The following is a 16,811-nucleotide window of genomic DNA, read 5'->3' on the forward strand; positions in this document are numbered from 1 at the left end:
GAGTTTTGATTTAAAAACACCATTTTGAGAAGAGTTCAAATAGTTTTGAATGAAGTGTTTCGTTTTGCAAGAGACGTGTGTTAAGTGTGTGTTTTGAGTCTAGAGAAAGGGAGCCATGGTTTCAGAATGTGTAAGCAATTGTCAAAAACTGTAATCCACAGTTCGTTTTTTTAAACTATTGATCCTCTATGGCTAAAGTATGCTCTCTGGTGTATTTTGAAAATTGAGAGCGGCTCCTGTGGTTGAAAAAAAAATATATAATAATAACTTAATTTTTATTTTAGTATAAAAATTAGTATTTATTTTTCCGACTTGGGCCCAGCCCCTGACTCACACAATTGACCAATTTATTTATGAATCAGTTACCTAATCAAGGCAGGTCCTCCAAGTTACCCATGTGGGCCCCCTACCTCCTCTCCTCCCCCATCTGATTATAAGCAGAGTGGCAGCAGCTGGCTGTCTACACTCACTGAGAGTGGGCTCCTGAATCCTCCTGTGGTTATCGGTTACAGTATATACTGTATAATGTGTGTTTATATACACAAACACACACACACATACATACATACATACATACATACATACATACATACATACATACATACATACATACATACATACAGACAGACAGACAGACAGACAGACAGACAGACATACAGACAGACAGACAGACAGACAGACAGACAGACAGACAGACAGACAGACAGACAGACAGACAGACAGACAGACAGACAGACAGACATACATACATACATACATACATACATACATATATATATATATATATATACACATACATACATATTTTTTATTTGCTGCCTGTTGGGCCCCCAAGGGCCAGGGGTTTCAGCCCCGGTAAGCCCCTGCATTAATCCGGCCCTGATCAGACTACAGTACCAGTATATTACAGTACAAGCTCGACATTTCTAAATATACATGCAGGTAAACATAATTTAGAATAACACTTAAACTTCAATTTAAATTATGTAAAATACTGTACATCACTAGTGAATTAATCCAACGGACTACAGTATATTATAGTACAAGCTTGCTGCCAAGACATGTGAATAGCTTTACCTGAGAGAGCCTTGCAGGTGTTGGGGTTTCTCTCCAGGGCTTCGTAGCCTTCTACACACAGACACTTGAAGGAGCCGTAGGTGTTGATGCAACGCTGGCTGCAGGGCAGGCTGGAGGAACATTCGTTAACGTCCACGCACGTTTTCCCATCATCTTTCAGCCGGAATCCAGGCCAACACTTGCACTGACATCACACAAACAAAAAAGTAATTAAGCATTTTTAGTCTAGACAAATTTAACAAATAATAGTTTATATTCCATTTACTCAGGCTTTTCAGCAGCTGGTCGATACAGTAAAATGCTATGCAGAGACAGATGGACATTCAGTTGCATTATTCAATTGTGCCTAATTGTCTTTCAACAACACTCACTTAACTATACACAACACATTCTAGGTAAAGATACCTTAATAGAAAATCACTCAAGTAAAAGTGAAAGTCACCCAGTAAAATAATACTTGAGTAAAAATCTAAAGGTGTTTGGTTTAAAATATACTTAAGAATCAAAAGTAAAGTATAAGTATTTTCAAATTCCTTATATTAAGCAAACCAGATTGCACCATTTCCTTGTTTTCTTTATTTTTATTTATAGATAGCCAGGGGCATACTCCAACACTCAGAAATAATTTACAAACGTAGCATGTGTCTTTAGTGAGTCCGCCAGATCAGAAGTAGTAGGGATGACCAGGCATGTTCTCTTGAGAAGTGCATGAATTGGACCATTTTCCAGTCCTGCTAAGCAGTGAGTGTTTTTTGGGGTGTCAGTGTAAATGTATGGAGTAAATAGTACATGATTTTATTTTCTTTAGGAATGTAGTGAAGTAAAAGTATAAGTCATCAAAAATATATTTTTTTAAAATAAAGTACAGATACCCCAAAAAACTACTTAAATAATATGTTAAAGTAACTTCTAATTGTCTTATTCATCCCCCCTCCTATCCCCTGTAACTATTCCCCAGGTTGTTGCTGTAAATGAGAATGTGTTTTAAGTCAACTTACCTGGTAAAATAAGGGTTCAATAAAAAGAAATACTTAAGTATTTTACACCACTGGTTAAATCAACACAAAGAGTGGGACCATATACACACTGGAACCAGTGTTAAATTAAAACATTAACATTGAACATTAAAACAACAGCATCAGACCACCAGATGAGTTGCAGAGGAGGTACCAAAGATCACAGGGAAGTACCACCAAAGAACTATGGGTCTAGGGCTCCCATGTGTGCCTGCTTGCTCCCCAGGTTGTCTTTCCTCCCCTCTACAGATCCCAAACCCAGCACCAACCAATGTTCCTGTTTTTCTCCAAGGCCCAGTTTCCTAGCACCAGACCCAGCACCAATCACTGGTTTTCCAGTCCTGGTACAGCACGATTTTCAATCCGGTCCCAACATCAACCCAATTTTTCCCAGTTCCAGCCCAAACAGCAGCACCAACCCTGGACTCGGCACTAACCCTTGTCGTGGCAGAATCAGAATTATTTAGGTAATATTTATAAATAAAATGTTTTATTTATTTTATTGTATGCTTATGTGAGATATGTCATTAGAATGTCTATTTTTGGATAATACTGTTGGGTTCAGTTACTTGGGCCGCAGAGAGGGGAGAGGTCAGGCTTGTCTTCATATGTAAACATATCTTTTAAACCATGTGAAGGGATGATTGAGGGGGAAGCAATTATCTCTTGGCTCCACAATGTCTGTGTGCCAGTCACTGTGTCTCCGTGAGCTTGTCCAGAATGGGAGTGTCTAAAATGACAATTGATATATATCCTAATGTCTTGGTACTATGTTGTACCAAGAACGAGAAGTAGAACCTCGTTTTAGGAGTGCAAACTGAACGATAATTTATAGCTAATGCTGTCTGGCTATGGGATACTCCTCTCTCAAGTAAAGTCTTCCTTTGTAATGTTCCTAAGATCTGTTTTTCGTAATGTGAGTTGAGACTGGTGTGTCTTGGCTATAAATGATACTAAGAACTGTTTTGTAAGCACTCTCAGAGAATTCATTTATAGACACTGAATTGATCTGAGAGTCACAGGGTTGTGATGGAGCTCATATAATTAAAGATGGACTTTATGATAACTCTGACTTGTGTGTGGTTTGCTTTCATGATTTGGTAAATACAGGAAATTTCCACTACACCCTAGATACAGCACCGACCAACCACAACTGCCAACTTCATCCAGCAACTGCCAGCTCAGACCCTACACCTTCCCCTACCCCAACACAAAGACACAAACACACAGTGAACCACTCCATCAGACCAACCATGACTGACTGATGATTGTTAAATGTTATTTGTTTGAATGCATTTGTTTTTTTGTTTTCTGGGGAAATTGTTTGTTTTTCTTTTGATTTGATTAATTTAAGTTGGATTGATTATTTATTCTTTGAATGATTGATTATTTAGAAGTTTAACTACATTTTATTTGACATTTTAACATCTATTATATTTTGGAATTACCAAATAAATGGATTTTTTTTTTTTACTGAGGGTAATAGCGGACGATATTGACACTCCCATTTCCTATATTTTCAATCTAAGCCTACTAGAAAGTGTGTGCCCTCAAGCCTGTAGGGAAGCAAAAGTAATTCCGCTACCCAAGAATAGTACAGCTCCCTTTACCGTTTCAAATTGCTAACCATAAATTGTGTTTGACCAGATACAATGCTATTTTACTGTTAACAAATTGACAACAGACTTTCAGCACACTTATAGGGAAGGACATTCAACAAGCATGGCACTTACATAAATGGAAAATTGATGATAGGAAGATTGTGTGAGCTGTTTTGTTGGACTTGGTGCGGCTTTTGACATTATTGGCTCAGAACAGGGCAGCAAGGCTGGCCCATAAATGTACATGGACAGCTAACATGTATGTAGAGGAGAGATTGATTTCATCACTACTTGTTTTTGTAAGAAGTGTTGACATGCAGAGGTGTCTATTCAAGCTACTAGCATACAGCTCATGCATACCCCACAAGACATGCCAGCAAAGGTCTGATTGGCAAATAATTGTATGAAATCAAATTCATTTATATAGCCCTTCATACATCAGCTGATATCTCAAAGTGCTGTACAGAAACCCAGCCTAAAACCCCAAACAGCAAGCAATGCAGGTGTAGAAGCACGGTGGCTAGGAAAATCTCCCTAGAAAGGCCAAAACCTAGGAAGAAACCTAGAGAGGAACCAGGCTATGTGGGGTGGCCAGTCCTCTTCTGGCTGTGACGGGTGGAGATTATAACAGAACATGGCCAAGATGTTCAAATGTTCATAAATGACCAGCATGGTCCAATAATAATAATTTGTAATAATTTATAATTTGTTTATCAAGGTAGGCCAAATGCTTGCTGGCATCAATCAATCAAATGCCAAGGTGGCAACATGTCATACTCTTTTGTTCCAGACAGCATCAAATACTTTGGCTACACATACTGAGAGACTGGGGGTCGCTGCTATCTTCACTTGGATGATTTCTTATGCATTTATCTCCAGTACATTGCAACTCCGACTCCATTTTGTTGCTCCCAGCTTATAGACAGAAACTAAAACAACAAACGCCCATACTCAGGTCTGTTCAAAGCTGGTCTGACCAATCTGATTCCACGCTTCAAGACTGCTTCGATCACGTGGACTGGGATATGTTCCGGATGGCAACAACATTGATGTATACGCTGATACAGTGAGGAGTTTATTAGCAAGTGCATTGGTGATGTTGAACCCACGGTGACTATTAAAATCTTACCCAACCAGAAACTGTGCATTGATGGCAGCATTTGCGCAAAACTGAAAGCGCAAACCACTGCTTTTAATCATGGCAAGGCAACCGGAAACACGACCGAATATAAACAGTGTAGCCATTCCCTCCGCAAGCCAATCAAACAAGCGAAGCGTCAGTAAAGAGACAAAGTAGAGTCGCAATTCAACGGCTCAGACACGAGAGGTATGTGGCAGGGTCTACAGTCAATCACAGATTACAAAAAGAAGCCCCGTCGTGGACCATGATGTCTTGTTCCCAGACAAACTAAACAGCTTCTTTGCTCACTTTGAGTGCAATACAGTGCCACTGACATGGCCCGCTACCAAAACCTGCGGGCTCTCCTTCAACGCAGTCAACGTGAGTTAAACATTTCAACATGTTAACCCTCGCAAGGCTGCCGGCCCAGACGGCATCCCTAGACGCGTCCTCCAAGCATGTGCAGACCAGCTGGCTGGTGTGTTTACGGACATATTCAATCAATTATTTTATTTTACCTTTATTTAACTAGGCAAGTCAGTTAAGAACAAATTCTTATTTACAATGACAGCCTAGGAACAGTGGGTTAACTACCTTGTTCAGGGGCAGAACAACAGATTTTTATCTTGTCAGCTCAGGGATTCGATCTAGCAACCTTTTGGTTACTGGCCCAATTCTCTTTAATAACCTGCCCAGAGACTGAGGTTGAAAATTAGCCGGCTGGCTAAAAGCGACACTTTCACTGAAACGTTGAGTAATGTGTACTGTCCCTGTAAAAATAAAAATAAATCAACTCAAACTCAGAGACGAAAGAGAAATTATTTTATAACTTAAAAAATGTTATTGGTCAAATATTTGGGGAAGCCTGGCTTCCCTTGGCATCCATGAATACACACCACTACCTGTTTAGAACAAGGCACTTAAGTAATACTGCAAAGAATGTGGTAAAGAAACTAACACTTGTCCTGAATAAAAATGGTTATGTTTGGGGCAAATCCAACACAACATATCACTGAGTACCACTCTTTATATTTTCAAGCGTAGTGGTGGCTGAATAATGTTATGAGTATGCTTGTCATCGGCAAGGACTGGGGTGTTTTTTATGATGAAAAGAAAAAGAATACAGCTAAGCACATGCAAAATCCTAGAGGAAAACCTGGTTCAGTCTTCATTCCAACAGACACTGGGAGATGATTTCACCAAATATAGGCCAAATATACACTGGAGTTGCTTACCAAGATGATATTGAATGTCCCTGGGTGGCCTAGTTACAGTTTTGACTTAAATAGGCTTAATCTATGGCAAGACTTGAAAATTGATTTCTAGCAATGATCAACAACCAGCTTGAAAAGTGTAAAAAGAATAATGGGAAAATATTGTACAATACAGGCGTGCAAAGGCTCTTAGAGACCTACCCACAACGACTCAGCTGTAATCAAACCTTTTTTTGTAAGGGTATAATACAGTTGCCATGGAACTCAAGGTCTACAGGCCACATCAGGTCTGCAAGTCACATTGTGCAGGCTTGCAAAGTGATTCATAGTTCCAATTGGAATTTAGCTTGTACAAATATTTTGAATGTTCTATCACCTCATCCTGCATTCAGAATGACTTACATGGTTGGGAAGACTAAGATTTGAGACTCACTAAAGCATCAAAACTGGAACAACCATTTCAGTAATGGGTGAAAAAAGTCATAGAAACATATTGGATTGGTTTAGAAAATGTTTGTAATTTATTTTTGGATTGTCATTTATAAATGGATTATTATTATACCATTTACATGCACAAACATATTTATTTAACAATTATAAAACTCAACTTGCAATAAACAATGTTGGGAAATATGATAATGATGGGTGTGGTTTTAGTATCACATTGATTCGATTAGTGGTTTTGGTAGCCTAGCGGTTAGAGCATCGGACTTGTAACCGAAAGTTTGCAAGATCGAATCCCAGAGCCAAAAAGGTAAAAATCTGTTGTTCTGCCCCTGAACAAGGCAGTTAACTGAAAATAAGAATTTGTTCTTAACTGACTTGCCTAGTTACATAAAGGTAAAATAAAAATACAATTTGTTTCAGACCTCTGTAGGGTAAAACTAGGCCCTCAAAATGAGACCTTATGAAATGCGTATGACAGGGGTGTCAAACTCATTCAATGTAGAGCCTAGTATTTGCTGGGGTTTTTTCCCTTTCAATGAATACCTAGAAAATCAGGTGAGGGGAGTTCATTTATAATTAGTGACCTCAACTTATGAATCAAGTACAAGGAAGCGAAAACCCGGATCGAAAACCTGCAGACTCGGCCCTGGCATTGTGTTAAATAAAATAAACATTTTATGATAACATATTCACTTAGGATCTCACTTGGGGAAGTCCATAGGACTGAAAATGGATGAATGCAATTATTTGTTTAGTTTTACTTAACCCTTATTTTACCAGGTAAATTGACTGAACACATTCTAATTTAAAGCAACGAACTGAGGAATAGTTACACGGAAGAAGACGTGGGATGAATGAGCCAATTAGGGATGATGGGGATGATTAGGTGACCATGATGGTATGAAGGCCAGGACACCAGGGTTAACATCCCTACTCTTACGATAAGTGCCATTGGCTCTTTAGTGACCATAGAGAGTCAGGGCACCTGTTTAACATCCCATCCAAAAGACAGTACCCTATACAGGCCAATGTCCTTAATCACTTCCCTGGGGCATCGTGATATTATTTTAGACCAGAGCAAAGAGTGCCTCTTACTGGCCCTCCAACATCACTTCCAGGAGCATCTGGTCTCCCATCTAGGGACTGATCAGGACAACCCTGCTTAGCTTCAGAAGCAAGCCAGCAGTGGGACACAGAATGGTATGCTGCTGGCAATGCAACAGCAATGTCTCTGTCAATAACAAATACAATAATGGGTGATAACTCTATGATTCACTCAAAAGGCAAGGCATTCTGGGAAATATTTTATATTTTAATACAAGGTATTACACTAAGCAGTGTGTTAATTTGACACTCATTTCAGTGTGTATATGGTCCCACTCTTTCAGTGTTGATTTAATGTAATACTGGATAATTTGCTGTGTAGCTCCTCAATGTGCCAGTAGATCTATTCACAAAGTTACACACAAGACCAATAAAAACAGAGCGGAATAAGTATGATGACATAAATGTCATAGCTCAAGAGCTAACAATTTTTTAAAATAAAATTGGTGCCGTTCAGCAACTCCAGCCCAAAATAACTCAAAATGCTTATATCAGCTGTTACTGGCCCCTGCTTTAAGCCTCTCTGATCCAGAATTCCCAACCTTGAGGGCCTTTCTGCTGATCTATCTGTTCCGGCCTAGAGATGGATGAGCTAGCTACTAGGGGTCTTCATTGATGTGCTCTCTGGTCATACAGCTCTGCTCTGCTTTAGTATCTAGACAGCCAGGCCAGGGAAGACTGTTTTAGTCTGTCCTTCTTGGTCACTTTGTGATGCAGAGAGCATGGGGTAGGACAGGAGCAGGAGGGAAAGCCCAGAGTGAAGGTCAGGATGTGTTATTCTGATATCTCTGATGGCCGCGAGGTCACCTTGGTAGGTGGCCGTGCCCTGGATTCAGGCCAGACAGCAGACTAGCACAGTCACCCCGCTGAACACTCAGCAGAACTGTCCTTCTCTCTGGTTGCATCTCAGATGGCAACCTATTCCCTATATAGGGCCCATAGGACTGTGGTCAAAAGTAGTGCACTATATAACTGTCAGAATAATGTTGACTGCAGATGTAACTTGCAGATGTAAATGAGCTGTTAGCTAAATCAGCTGCAACGCATCACTTTTCACATCTGCGACTAATGTTTTGTTGTACATTATCCTTTGTTTCAAATATAGGGAATAATACCATTTGTGACGCATTCTCTCTCTCTGGAGCCTGCCTGCCTGTCGCCAAGGATCCCAGCAAACAAACGGATGGCACGGAAGCCTCTCAAAACTATTTTCTCATCTTTCATCGCTTGTATCCATAGCATAGGTTTGTGTTCAAGATGATGATAAGGGCACGGACAATACCAGTATCGCAATATTTTTTTCCTTTAAAAACAAGAAGCAGACCAAGCTCTTTGGTCCTTTAAAATCCTGCTGTATGTCAAATATTGTGTGCTATAGCATTGTTAAGTAGGACAAAACATCAATCTTTTAAACTTGTCTACTAAAACTACAAATTTTTCATGGTGAGCAAACATTGTGCCTTTTCCTGTCCAAATATAGCTTGGAAAATAAATAAATGTTACTCTAGATGACAACATTATATGTTTGTATCCAACATCAGGGCTGTTTTTATAAAGAAGTTAAAGTCGTTTCCTTGCCACGATACTAACGAGTACCGCGATGCTGGTATCGTCCCGGCGATGCTGGTATCGTACCGGCCCTAATGATGATAGGATCCTACTGTACTGTGTGTACAACTTTGTCTTCCTATCTTGTGTGGGAAAGCCTAATATAGCCTCAGGCACGACATAATCATTTGAATCATGCACACTGAGATAATAATGTTGGCACTTTACTAGGTCCGTGTTATAGGCTTCTTAATACAAAACATTCAGAAAAAAACTAGGTTAACTTGATTAAAGTCAGATTCTGCATGTACATATTTGAAACATTTCTATTGCTCTGGCTATATTATTATTGGTAATATCTGTAAGCCTTCCAGTGGGTGATGTCTGTCCAATTACAAATCTGTCTCTGGCTGAAATAAAGACGGGATATCTAGAATTCATAAAACCCTAGGAAAGACAGCCTAACCTTGATTATGATTCTGAATATATGATACATGTGCAGTTGTCCAAGCTACGCATCAAGGCCTGTTTAAGTCTGTGGTCATTCCTACCTTGTATCCAACAGGAAGATCCTGACAGTCCTGTGTACAGTCACTGACTCTGCGATTAAGACACTCGTTCACGTTGCAGTTCTTCTCATCGGACCGGTCTCCACAGTCGTCTTTCTTGTCACACAGAATCCCTTCAGAGATGCAGCGTCCATTGGAACACATGAAGAAGGAACCATTGCACAGACTCCCTGGAAGGTAATTTATAACTGTCAATGGTGAGTCAAAAAGCATTTACAATAGTAATCATTTAAACTGTATCTTGGTAAATGAGATTCATTTAGATTGATGATATTCTGAAAGTTTTACTCTTACTGTCTTTATATCTTCGCACTCAAAAAAATTCTGGGTGAAAAACAAACCAATTTTGGTAAATAATTTGCAGAATACACATTGGGTTATTTAGACAAAGCCAGTTTGGCCACTCATTTTGGTTGCAATCTAAGACTCACCAGATCAGAGCAGAATACTTTAGGGGTGGCATAGTAGAGGCATGGATTTCAGAGAGTTGGTCACCCATAAGAGTAAATGTCATTCTGGTTCATCTGTCTGTTGTATTATCTGTTTGTTGAGTACTAACATGTTTACATTTGAGTCACTTAGCTGATGCTCTTATCCAGAGTGGTCTACAGAAGCAATTTGAATTAAGTGCATTGTTTAAGGGTATGTCGACAGACTTTTCACCTAGTTGGCTTGGGGATTTGAACCAGCAACGTTTTGGTTACTGGTCCAAAACTCTTAACCGATAGGCTACCTTCTGACCTTTAGTGAGGTATACCCAAGAGTATGAGTTCCTCAAGTGCCTGTGCATGTCCCAATGTTGGGAGAGTTACCACTTTGTCATATAATATTTAAATAATAATGTTATACATTTTATATAAGAATATGTCATGTGGCATGGCCTATTGGGGGTGTGGCTTTCAAATAGTTATTTTTGCCCATCCGTAATAGTAAATGTCATTCCTGTTCATCATGTTAAGTTTGTATTCATATACACTTAATAGCTATATTATTTAGACAAAGTGGTAACAGTCCCAACATTGGGATATGCACAGGCACTTGAGAAACTCATACTTTTGTGTAAGACTCATTACAGCTACAAAAGTGTCTTTGCTCAACATGTGTTGACAACACAAAAGAACATATGAAGCAGAATGACATTTACTATCACAGACGGGTTAAATAACTATCTGAAAGCCACGTCCCCAATAGGCCATGCCATATTACATATTCAACCCAGCATTGTTTTGTGTGGTTTCTATCCTCTCTTATAGTAGACTGCTGACAGTAATAGAGAGAGCCAAACAGCAGTAGACTAGAGAACCCGTGGCCAGTCAAACAGCAGTAGACTAGAGTACCTGTGGCCAGTCAAACAGCAGTAGACTAGAGTACCCGTGGCCAGTCAAACAGCAGTAGACTAGAGTACCCGCGACCAGTCAAACAGCAGTAGACTAGAGTACCCGTGGCCAGTCAAACAGCAGTAGACTAGAGTACCTGTGGCCAGTCAAACAGCAGTAGACTAGAGTACCCGCGACCAGTCAAACAGCAGTAGACTAGAGTACCCGTGGCCAGTCAAACAGCAGTAGACTAGAGTACCTGTGGCCAGTCAAACAGCAGTAGACTAGAGTACCCGCGACCAGTCAAACAGCAGTAGACTAGAGTACCCGCGGCCAGTCAAACAGCAGTAGACTAGAGTACCCGCGGCCAGTCAAACAGCAGTAGACTAGAGTAGCCGCGGCCAGTCAAACAGCAGTAGAATATACTACCTACGGCCAGACGGTACTAACAGCACAGAGTACAGTACAGCGGTAAACTACAATACAGCAGTAAACTACACTACCTGCGGCCAGGCATTTGAACAGCAGTAAACTGCACTACCTGCGGCCATGCCTTTGAACAGCAGTAAACTACACTTCCTGCGGCCAGGCATTTGAACAGCAGTAAACTACACTACCTGCGGCCAGGCATTTGAGGTTCAGGGGCAGCTCGTCAGATCGGTCAGGACAGTCTGGGCAGCCGTCACACTCCCATTGAGCACTGAGCAGGCAGCGGCCATCCCCACAGCGAAACTCCTCAGGTCCACAGGGCCGGTACACTGCAGATACAGAAAAACAAAGAGAGAGCTGCAGCCTCACTAACTGACACTTACACAGGCCAACACATCATCGCAGATCCCAGATAGATTACTGAAAAGTCATTCTACTTCCAACTTACAGTAAGGTATTAATTAGTTAAATCTCTGTTATAACTTATTATAATGTTATAACTTAGTTATTACTCTATGGGCGGTATTAAAAGACAAAGCAACAAATCTACTTGCCACATTCAAGTGACTCGTCAGATCCATCACCACAGTCGTCATCATGGTCACAGACAAAACGCTGGGGAACGCAGGCTTCATTGTGGCAAAGGAAGGAGTTGTCATCACATGTGTTGTTGGGTGCTGGAGGGGTGAGAAATATGGTTGGAGTGTTACACTAGGAGTTGACAATATCATGGCACTCTAGAGCAGGGTTTCCCAAACATTGCCCCCCCCCCCAGGCTGTGTAGTGCTCGGGAAAAAAACTAAACGTGCACCCAGATGGGGCCCCAGGCCTTTTTCAGGAATTTGAATTGCGTCTTTAACACTTGTGTTACAAAAACAAATAAAGCGAAATTCCACTGCTGCTCTTTTACTGTATATGTGTTATATATTTCTTTACATATAATAGGTGCCATAAAAATCTTGAATTTCCTTACTACACGCGATACTGTACAAGCATTTCTGCATCTCACCAGTAGAAACAGGCCTTTTACGTTTCCTGGTTGTAAGCAAACCACAATCCCTGACTAATGTGTTTCCTACAGACTAATCCTGCTGCTGATTTCGATGATGATGACCTCGACACCAGCTTAAGTAGTACAGATCATGTAGACCCATTGTATGAAATCTTTCAGCCGGGAACAAGCGCAACATCATCTGACTCGGAAGAGGAAAAGACTGCACTGGGCTAAGGTCATGGAGTGCATCTGCAAGACTAGCTGGCATTGCCCAACACAAGACAAGGTTCACCAGCTGAAGAACATTCAGGAACCTGCCTGGAACATTCAACCAACACAACATCCATCTTTAGTTAGACTGATGTTGTAGTATAATATAGAATGCCTAATATGCTCACAATTGAATTGTGGTATAGATATTGCTAGCTCTTGTACACATGTATATAATGGAGTTTGACAAAAGGTTTAATAGAATATTTTTTTACAAGTGTACAATGGAGTTGTTGACTTCAACTCCTGGATCAATTCATTGTAACTAGCTACAATATTCATGAAATGTATTTGGAAGCAACTAGCTACAATCTTACTGTTTAAACAAATGATGCAGGGAGTTGGTGTATCATTTCAACTTTCATTTGCTGGCAAGTAAATATGTTTCAATAAAAAATATGATTATTCGGTCAATGTAGCAAATAAGTAGACATGGCTTGTATTCAATACAATGTTTATTTGCTCTGGAGATCAAGGTGAGTTTATACAGCAGTATGCAGGAACAGTTATGGCAATTTATGACATATATATATAGTAGCAGAAAAATATACTACTAATGCTTATAATATACAGTTCCAGTCACAAAGGTGGACACACCTACTCATTCAAGGGTTTTTCTTTGTTTGTACAATTTTCTACATTGGAAATAATTGTGAAGACATCAAAACTATGAAGCTGGTTGAGAGCATGCCAAGAGTGTGCATTAAGAAGGAAAGACATTCCACAAATTAACTTTAAACAAGGCACACCTGTTAAGTGAAATGCATTCCAGGTGACTGTCCCATGAAGCTGGTTAAGAAAATGCCAGGAGTGTGCAAAGCTGTCATCAAGGCAAAGGGTGGCTACATTGAAGAATACGAATCACGAAAGCTTATATTGCTAGCTAGCTACCGACAGCAAAACAATTGACTCATTTGTCCTCCTGGTCCAGCTGGTCTAGGCTGACACCGCCAGTTGAGCTTGGAAGTTTTGAAAAACGTCTCCAGCACCCGTCTATCCATATATGCAAAACTTCGATGGTCTGACACACACACACACACACACACACACACACACACACACACACACACACACACACACACACACACACACCATGCATAGGGTCTGCACTGACCCTCTCCAGTAAGAACTGTCGGCAATCGAATTAGTTGCAGCACAAGCATTCCTCTTCCATCGGGATGGCTGGAGAGCACCGCATAGAGTTGAAGTCTGACCGTGGCTCCCCATCGCTGCTTGCCGGCCTCGCAGTTCTTGTTGTCTCTGTATCAATTCCTCTTCCGTTTATTGCAGCTGAAATGTAGGGCTGTATTTCCCTATGTAAAATAATTTCAAAAACTTTGTACAGCTCTTCTTGGTGAGAGGAATCATCAGAAGCAGTCATCGTAATTATTTAGCAATCTCAGACAGACAGTAACATAGCTCCCGTGATTCTATAGAAACTAGTACCGCCCCCATTTTGAAAAGCCTTCAAGGGTGGGAACATAATTGAACAAGGAAGTAGGGTTCTGATCAGGCAGAAATCTTTACAAAGCCATGGAAAATGAGTCAATCTAGATACCCTACAATTTTGTGGCAGATATGAGAATCGTTGAGTCCAATTGCTCTATTGAATAAGGACAACAATATATCCTCGCAATTGCAATTGACGAAACACAAATGCCACAACAATTGCTACAAAACATTACTCCATTTATTTATTTTTAGATCAGACAGCATACTCATTCAACCGATGGCGTCATTGGTCGAACTCTCCCAGCGCAAAAATATAAATAATAATTATGTCCAAAACACTTTTCATAACTCATCATTTTAGAGGGAGACTGGAAAAACATCCCAAATAGTGTCTAGTGGTGAAATGTTCCTTTAACATTGACAAACAGTTAATTTGGTAAGTGTTCAGACCCGTTTACCTTTCCACATTTTGTTACGTTACAGCCCTATTCTAAAATGGATTAAATTGTTTTTTCCCCGCATCAATCTACTAGGGTAAACAGACGTCCCCATTTTTGGTGGCCTGTCCCCGGCTGGAGCTGTCCCCAGAAATGTCCCTGTAGTTAACTGTGCATTAAAAACAGACCGCAAAGTGAAATATTTTACTTGGCAAGAAAGACCGGGCAGCAGAGCCTACCGGTTGACGTCTCAATCGCGTTGTGCTTGTTTTAGTGCTTGTTTAGGCCAACAGAGGGGCCTCGCTATAGCAGCTTCATTCAATCTTCTTCTTCTACTAACTACTTGCTCACGGTAGTTTTAGAGAAAACATCCGTGGAAAACTCGGCTAGAAGCTAGCAAGTATCAAGTGAATCCACAACATCACCATTCGTGTAGATTCTACACACAATACCCCATGATGACAATAATAACGTTCTTTAGAAAATATATAAAGAAAAACTGAAATATAACATTTACATTACTATTCAGACCCTTTACTGTTGAAGCATATTTTGCATCCACTATAGGCTTCAGTTTCATTGGTTATGAGTCTACAAGCTAGGCATTCTGGTATTTGGGAAGTTTATCCCATTCTTCTCTGTAGATCCTCTCAAGCATCCAGGTTGGATGGGGAGCGTTGCTGCACAGCTTTTTTCAGGTCTCTCCAGAGCTGTTTGATCGGGATCAAGTCTGGGCTTTTGCTGGGCCACTCAAGGACATTCAGAGAGTTGTCTCGAAGCTACTCCTGCATTGTCTTGCCTATGTGCTTAGAGTCGTTGTCCTGTTGGAAGGTGAACCTTCGCCCCAGTCTAAGGTCCTGAGCGCTCTGGAGACGATTTTTATCAAGGATCTCTCTGTACTTTGCTTTGTTCATCTTTCCCTCGATCCTGACTCGTCTCTCAGTCCCTGCCACTGAAAACATCCAAACAGCATGATGCTGCCACCCCCATGCTTCACCGAAGGGATTGTGCCAGGTTTCCTCCAGACGTGATGCGTGGCATTCAGTCCAAAGAGATCAACCTTGGTTTTATCAGAACAGAGAATCTTATTTCTCATGGTCTGATAGTCCATTAGCTGCATTTTGGCAAACTCCAAGTGGGCTGTCATGTGCCTTTTACTGAGGAGTGGCTTCCATCTGACCCCTCTACCATAAAGCCCTGATTAGTGGAGTGCTGCAAAGATGGTTGTCCTTCTGGAAGGTTCTCCCATCTCCACAAATGAACTCTGAAGCTCTGTCAGAGTGATCATCAAGTTCTTGGTCACCTCCCAGACCATGGCCCTTCTCCCCAAATTGTGGCCAGCTCTAGGAAGAGTCTTGGTGGTTCCAAACCTCTTCCATTTAAGAATGAAGGAGGCCACTGTGTTCTTGGGGACCTTCAATGCTGCAGACATTTTTTAGCACCCTTCCCCAGATCTGTGCTCCGACACAATCCTGTCTCTGAGCTCTACGGACAATTCCTTCGATCTCATGGCTTGATTTTTGCTCTGACATGCACTGTCAACTGTGGGACCTTTATATAGACAGGTGTGTGCCTTTCCAAATTATGTCCAATCAATTGAAGGGGTCTGAATACCTTCCGAATGCACTGTAGATGACGCAACATCACACCAGCAGATAGAGCCACAGACAAGTCCACAGTACAGTCCTTACTATTTAACATTAATATGGAGGCTCATTGCAAACTTACCACATCCAGCTGCAGACAGTTCGTCGCTGCCATCAGGACAGTCTCTCTCCCCGTCACAGAGCCAGCGTTTAGGGACACAGGCGTAGGACCCAGGGCAGCTGAATAACCCTGGAGCACACGTTACCAAACCTGAGAGTCAATAGAGAGAAAGAGGCAGGTCAAACAAACTGCAGAATGGGCTAAGCTGAACTATAACCTAAGACAACTATGAATAACGTAAAGGATGGAAAAATTATCATATCCATTCCTGCCACTGACAGATCTAGGATCTTAATTTGATCACCCTGTTGCAGGATAACTTTCCGGATATGTAAAACTTGTATAACTGTTTTAGTTTTAAAAATGCTTCTGAAGTTTGTAATTTCCACTTTGACAGTTCAGACTTGATTTTCCCTTACGAAAAATCTATCAACCCCTACAAAAAGGTCCATTAATTACAATAATCACATTTCCAGTTGCTGCAGGATTATTTTCCTGCTGTAGCAAACA

The 16,811-nt window shown here is 40.9% G+C and overlaps 1 protein-coding gene across 1 annotated transcript in view; it reads right to left on the bottom strand.

Moving 5' to 3' along the window:
- The window catches only part of LOC139380827 (low-density lipoprotein receptor-related protein 1B-like), a 485,305-nt gene that overhangs the window by 85,717 nt on the left and 382,777 nt on the right, over window positions 1–16,811 (bottom strand). Inside the window, exons 51-55 of the mRNA XM_071123916.1 lie at window positions 16,323–16,451; window positions 11,996–12,118; window positions 11,630–11,770; window positions 9,679–9,866; window positions 1,078–1,261 (exon numbers count right to left, since the gene is read on the bottom strand). Coding sequence (XP_070980017.1) covers window positions 1,078–1,261; window positions 9,679–9,866; window positions 11,630–11,770; window positions 11,996–12,118; window positions 16,323–16,451 — 765 coding nt within the window. The remainder of the gene's footprint in view (window positions 1–1,077; window positions 1,262–9,678; window positions 9,867–11,629; window positions 11,771–11,995; window positions 12,119–16,322; window positions 16,452–16,811) is intronic.

Source organism: Oncorhynchus clarkii, chromosome 22 (genome assembly GCF_045791955.1).
Source record: "Oncorhynchus clarkii lewisi isolate Uvic-CL-2024 chromosome 22, UVic_Ocla_1.0, whole genome shotgun sequence".
In the NCBI taxonomy this organism is placed as follows: domain Eukaryota; kingdom Metazoa; phylum Chordata; class Actinopteri; order Salmoniformes; family Salmonidae; genus Oncorhynchus; species Oncorhynchus clarkii.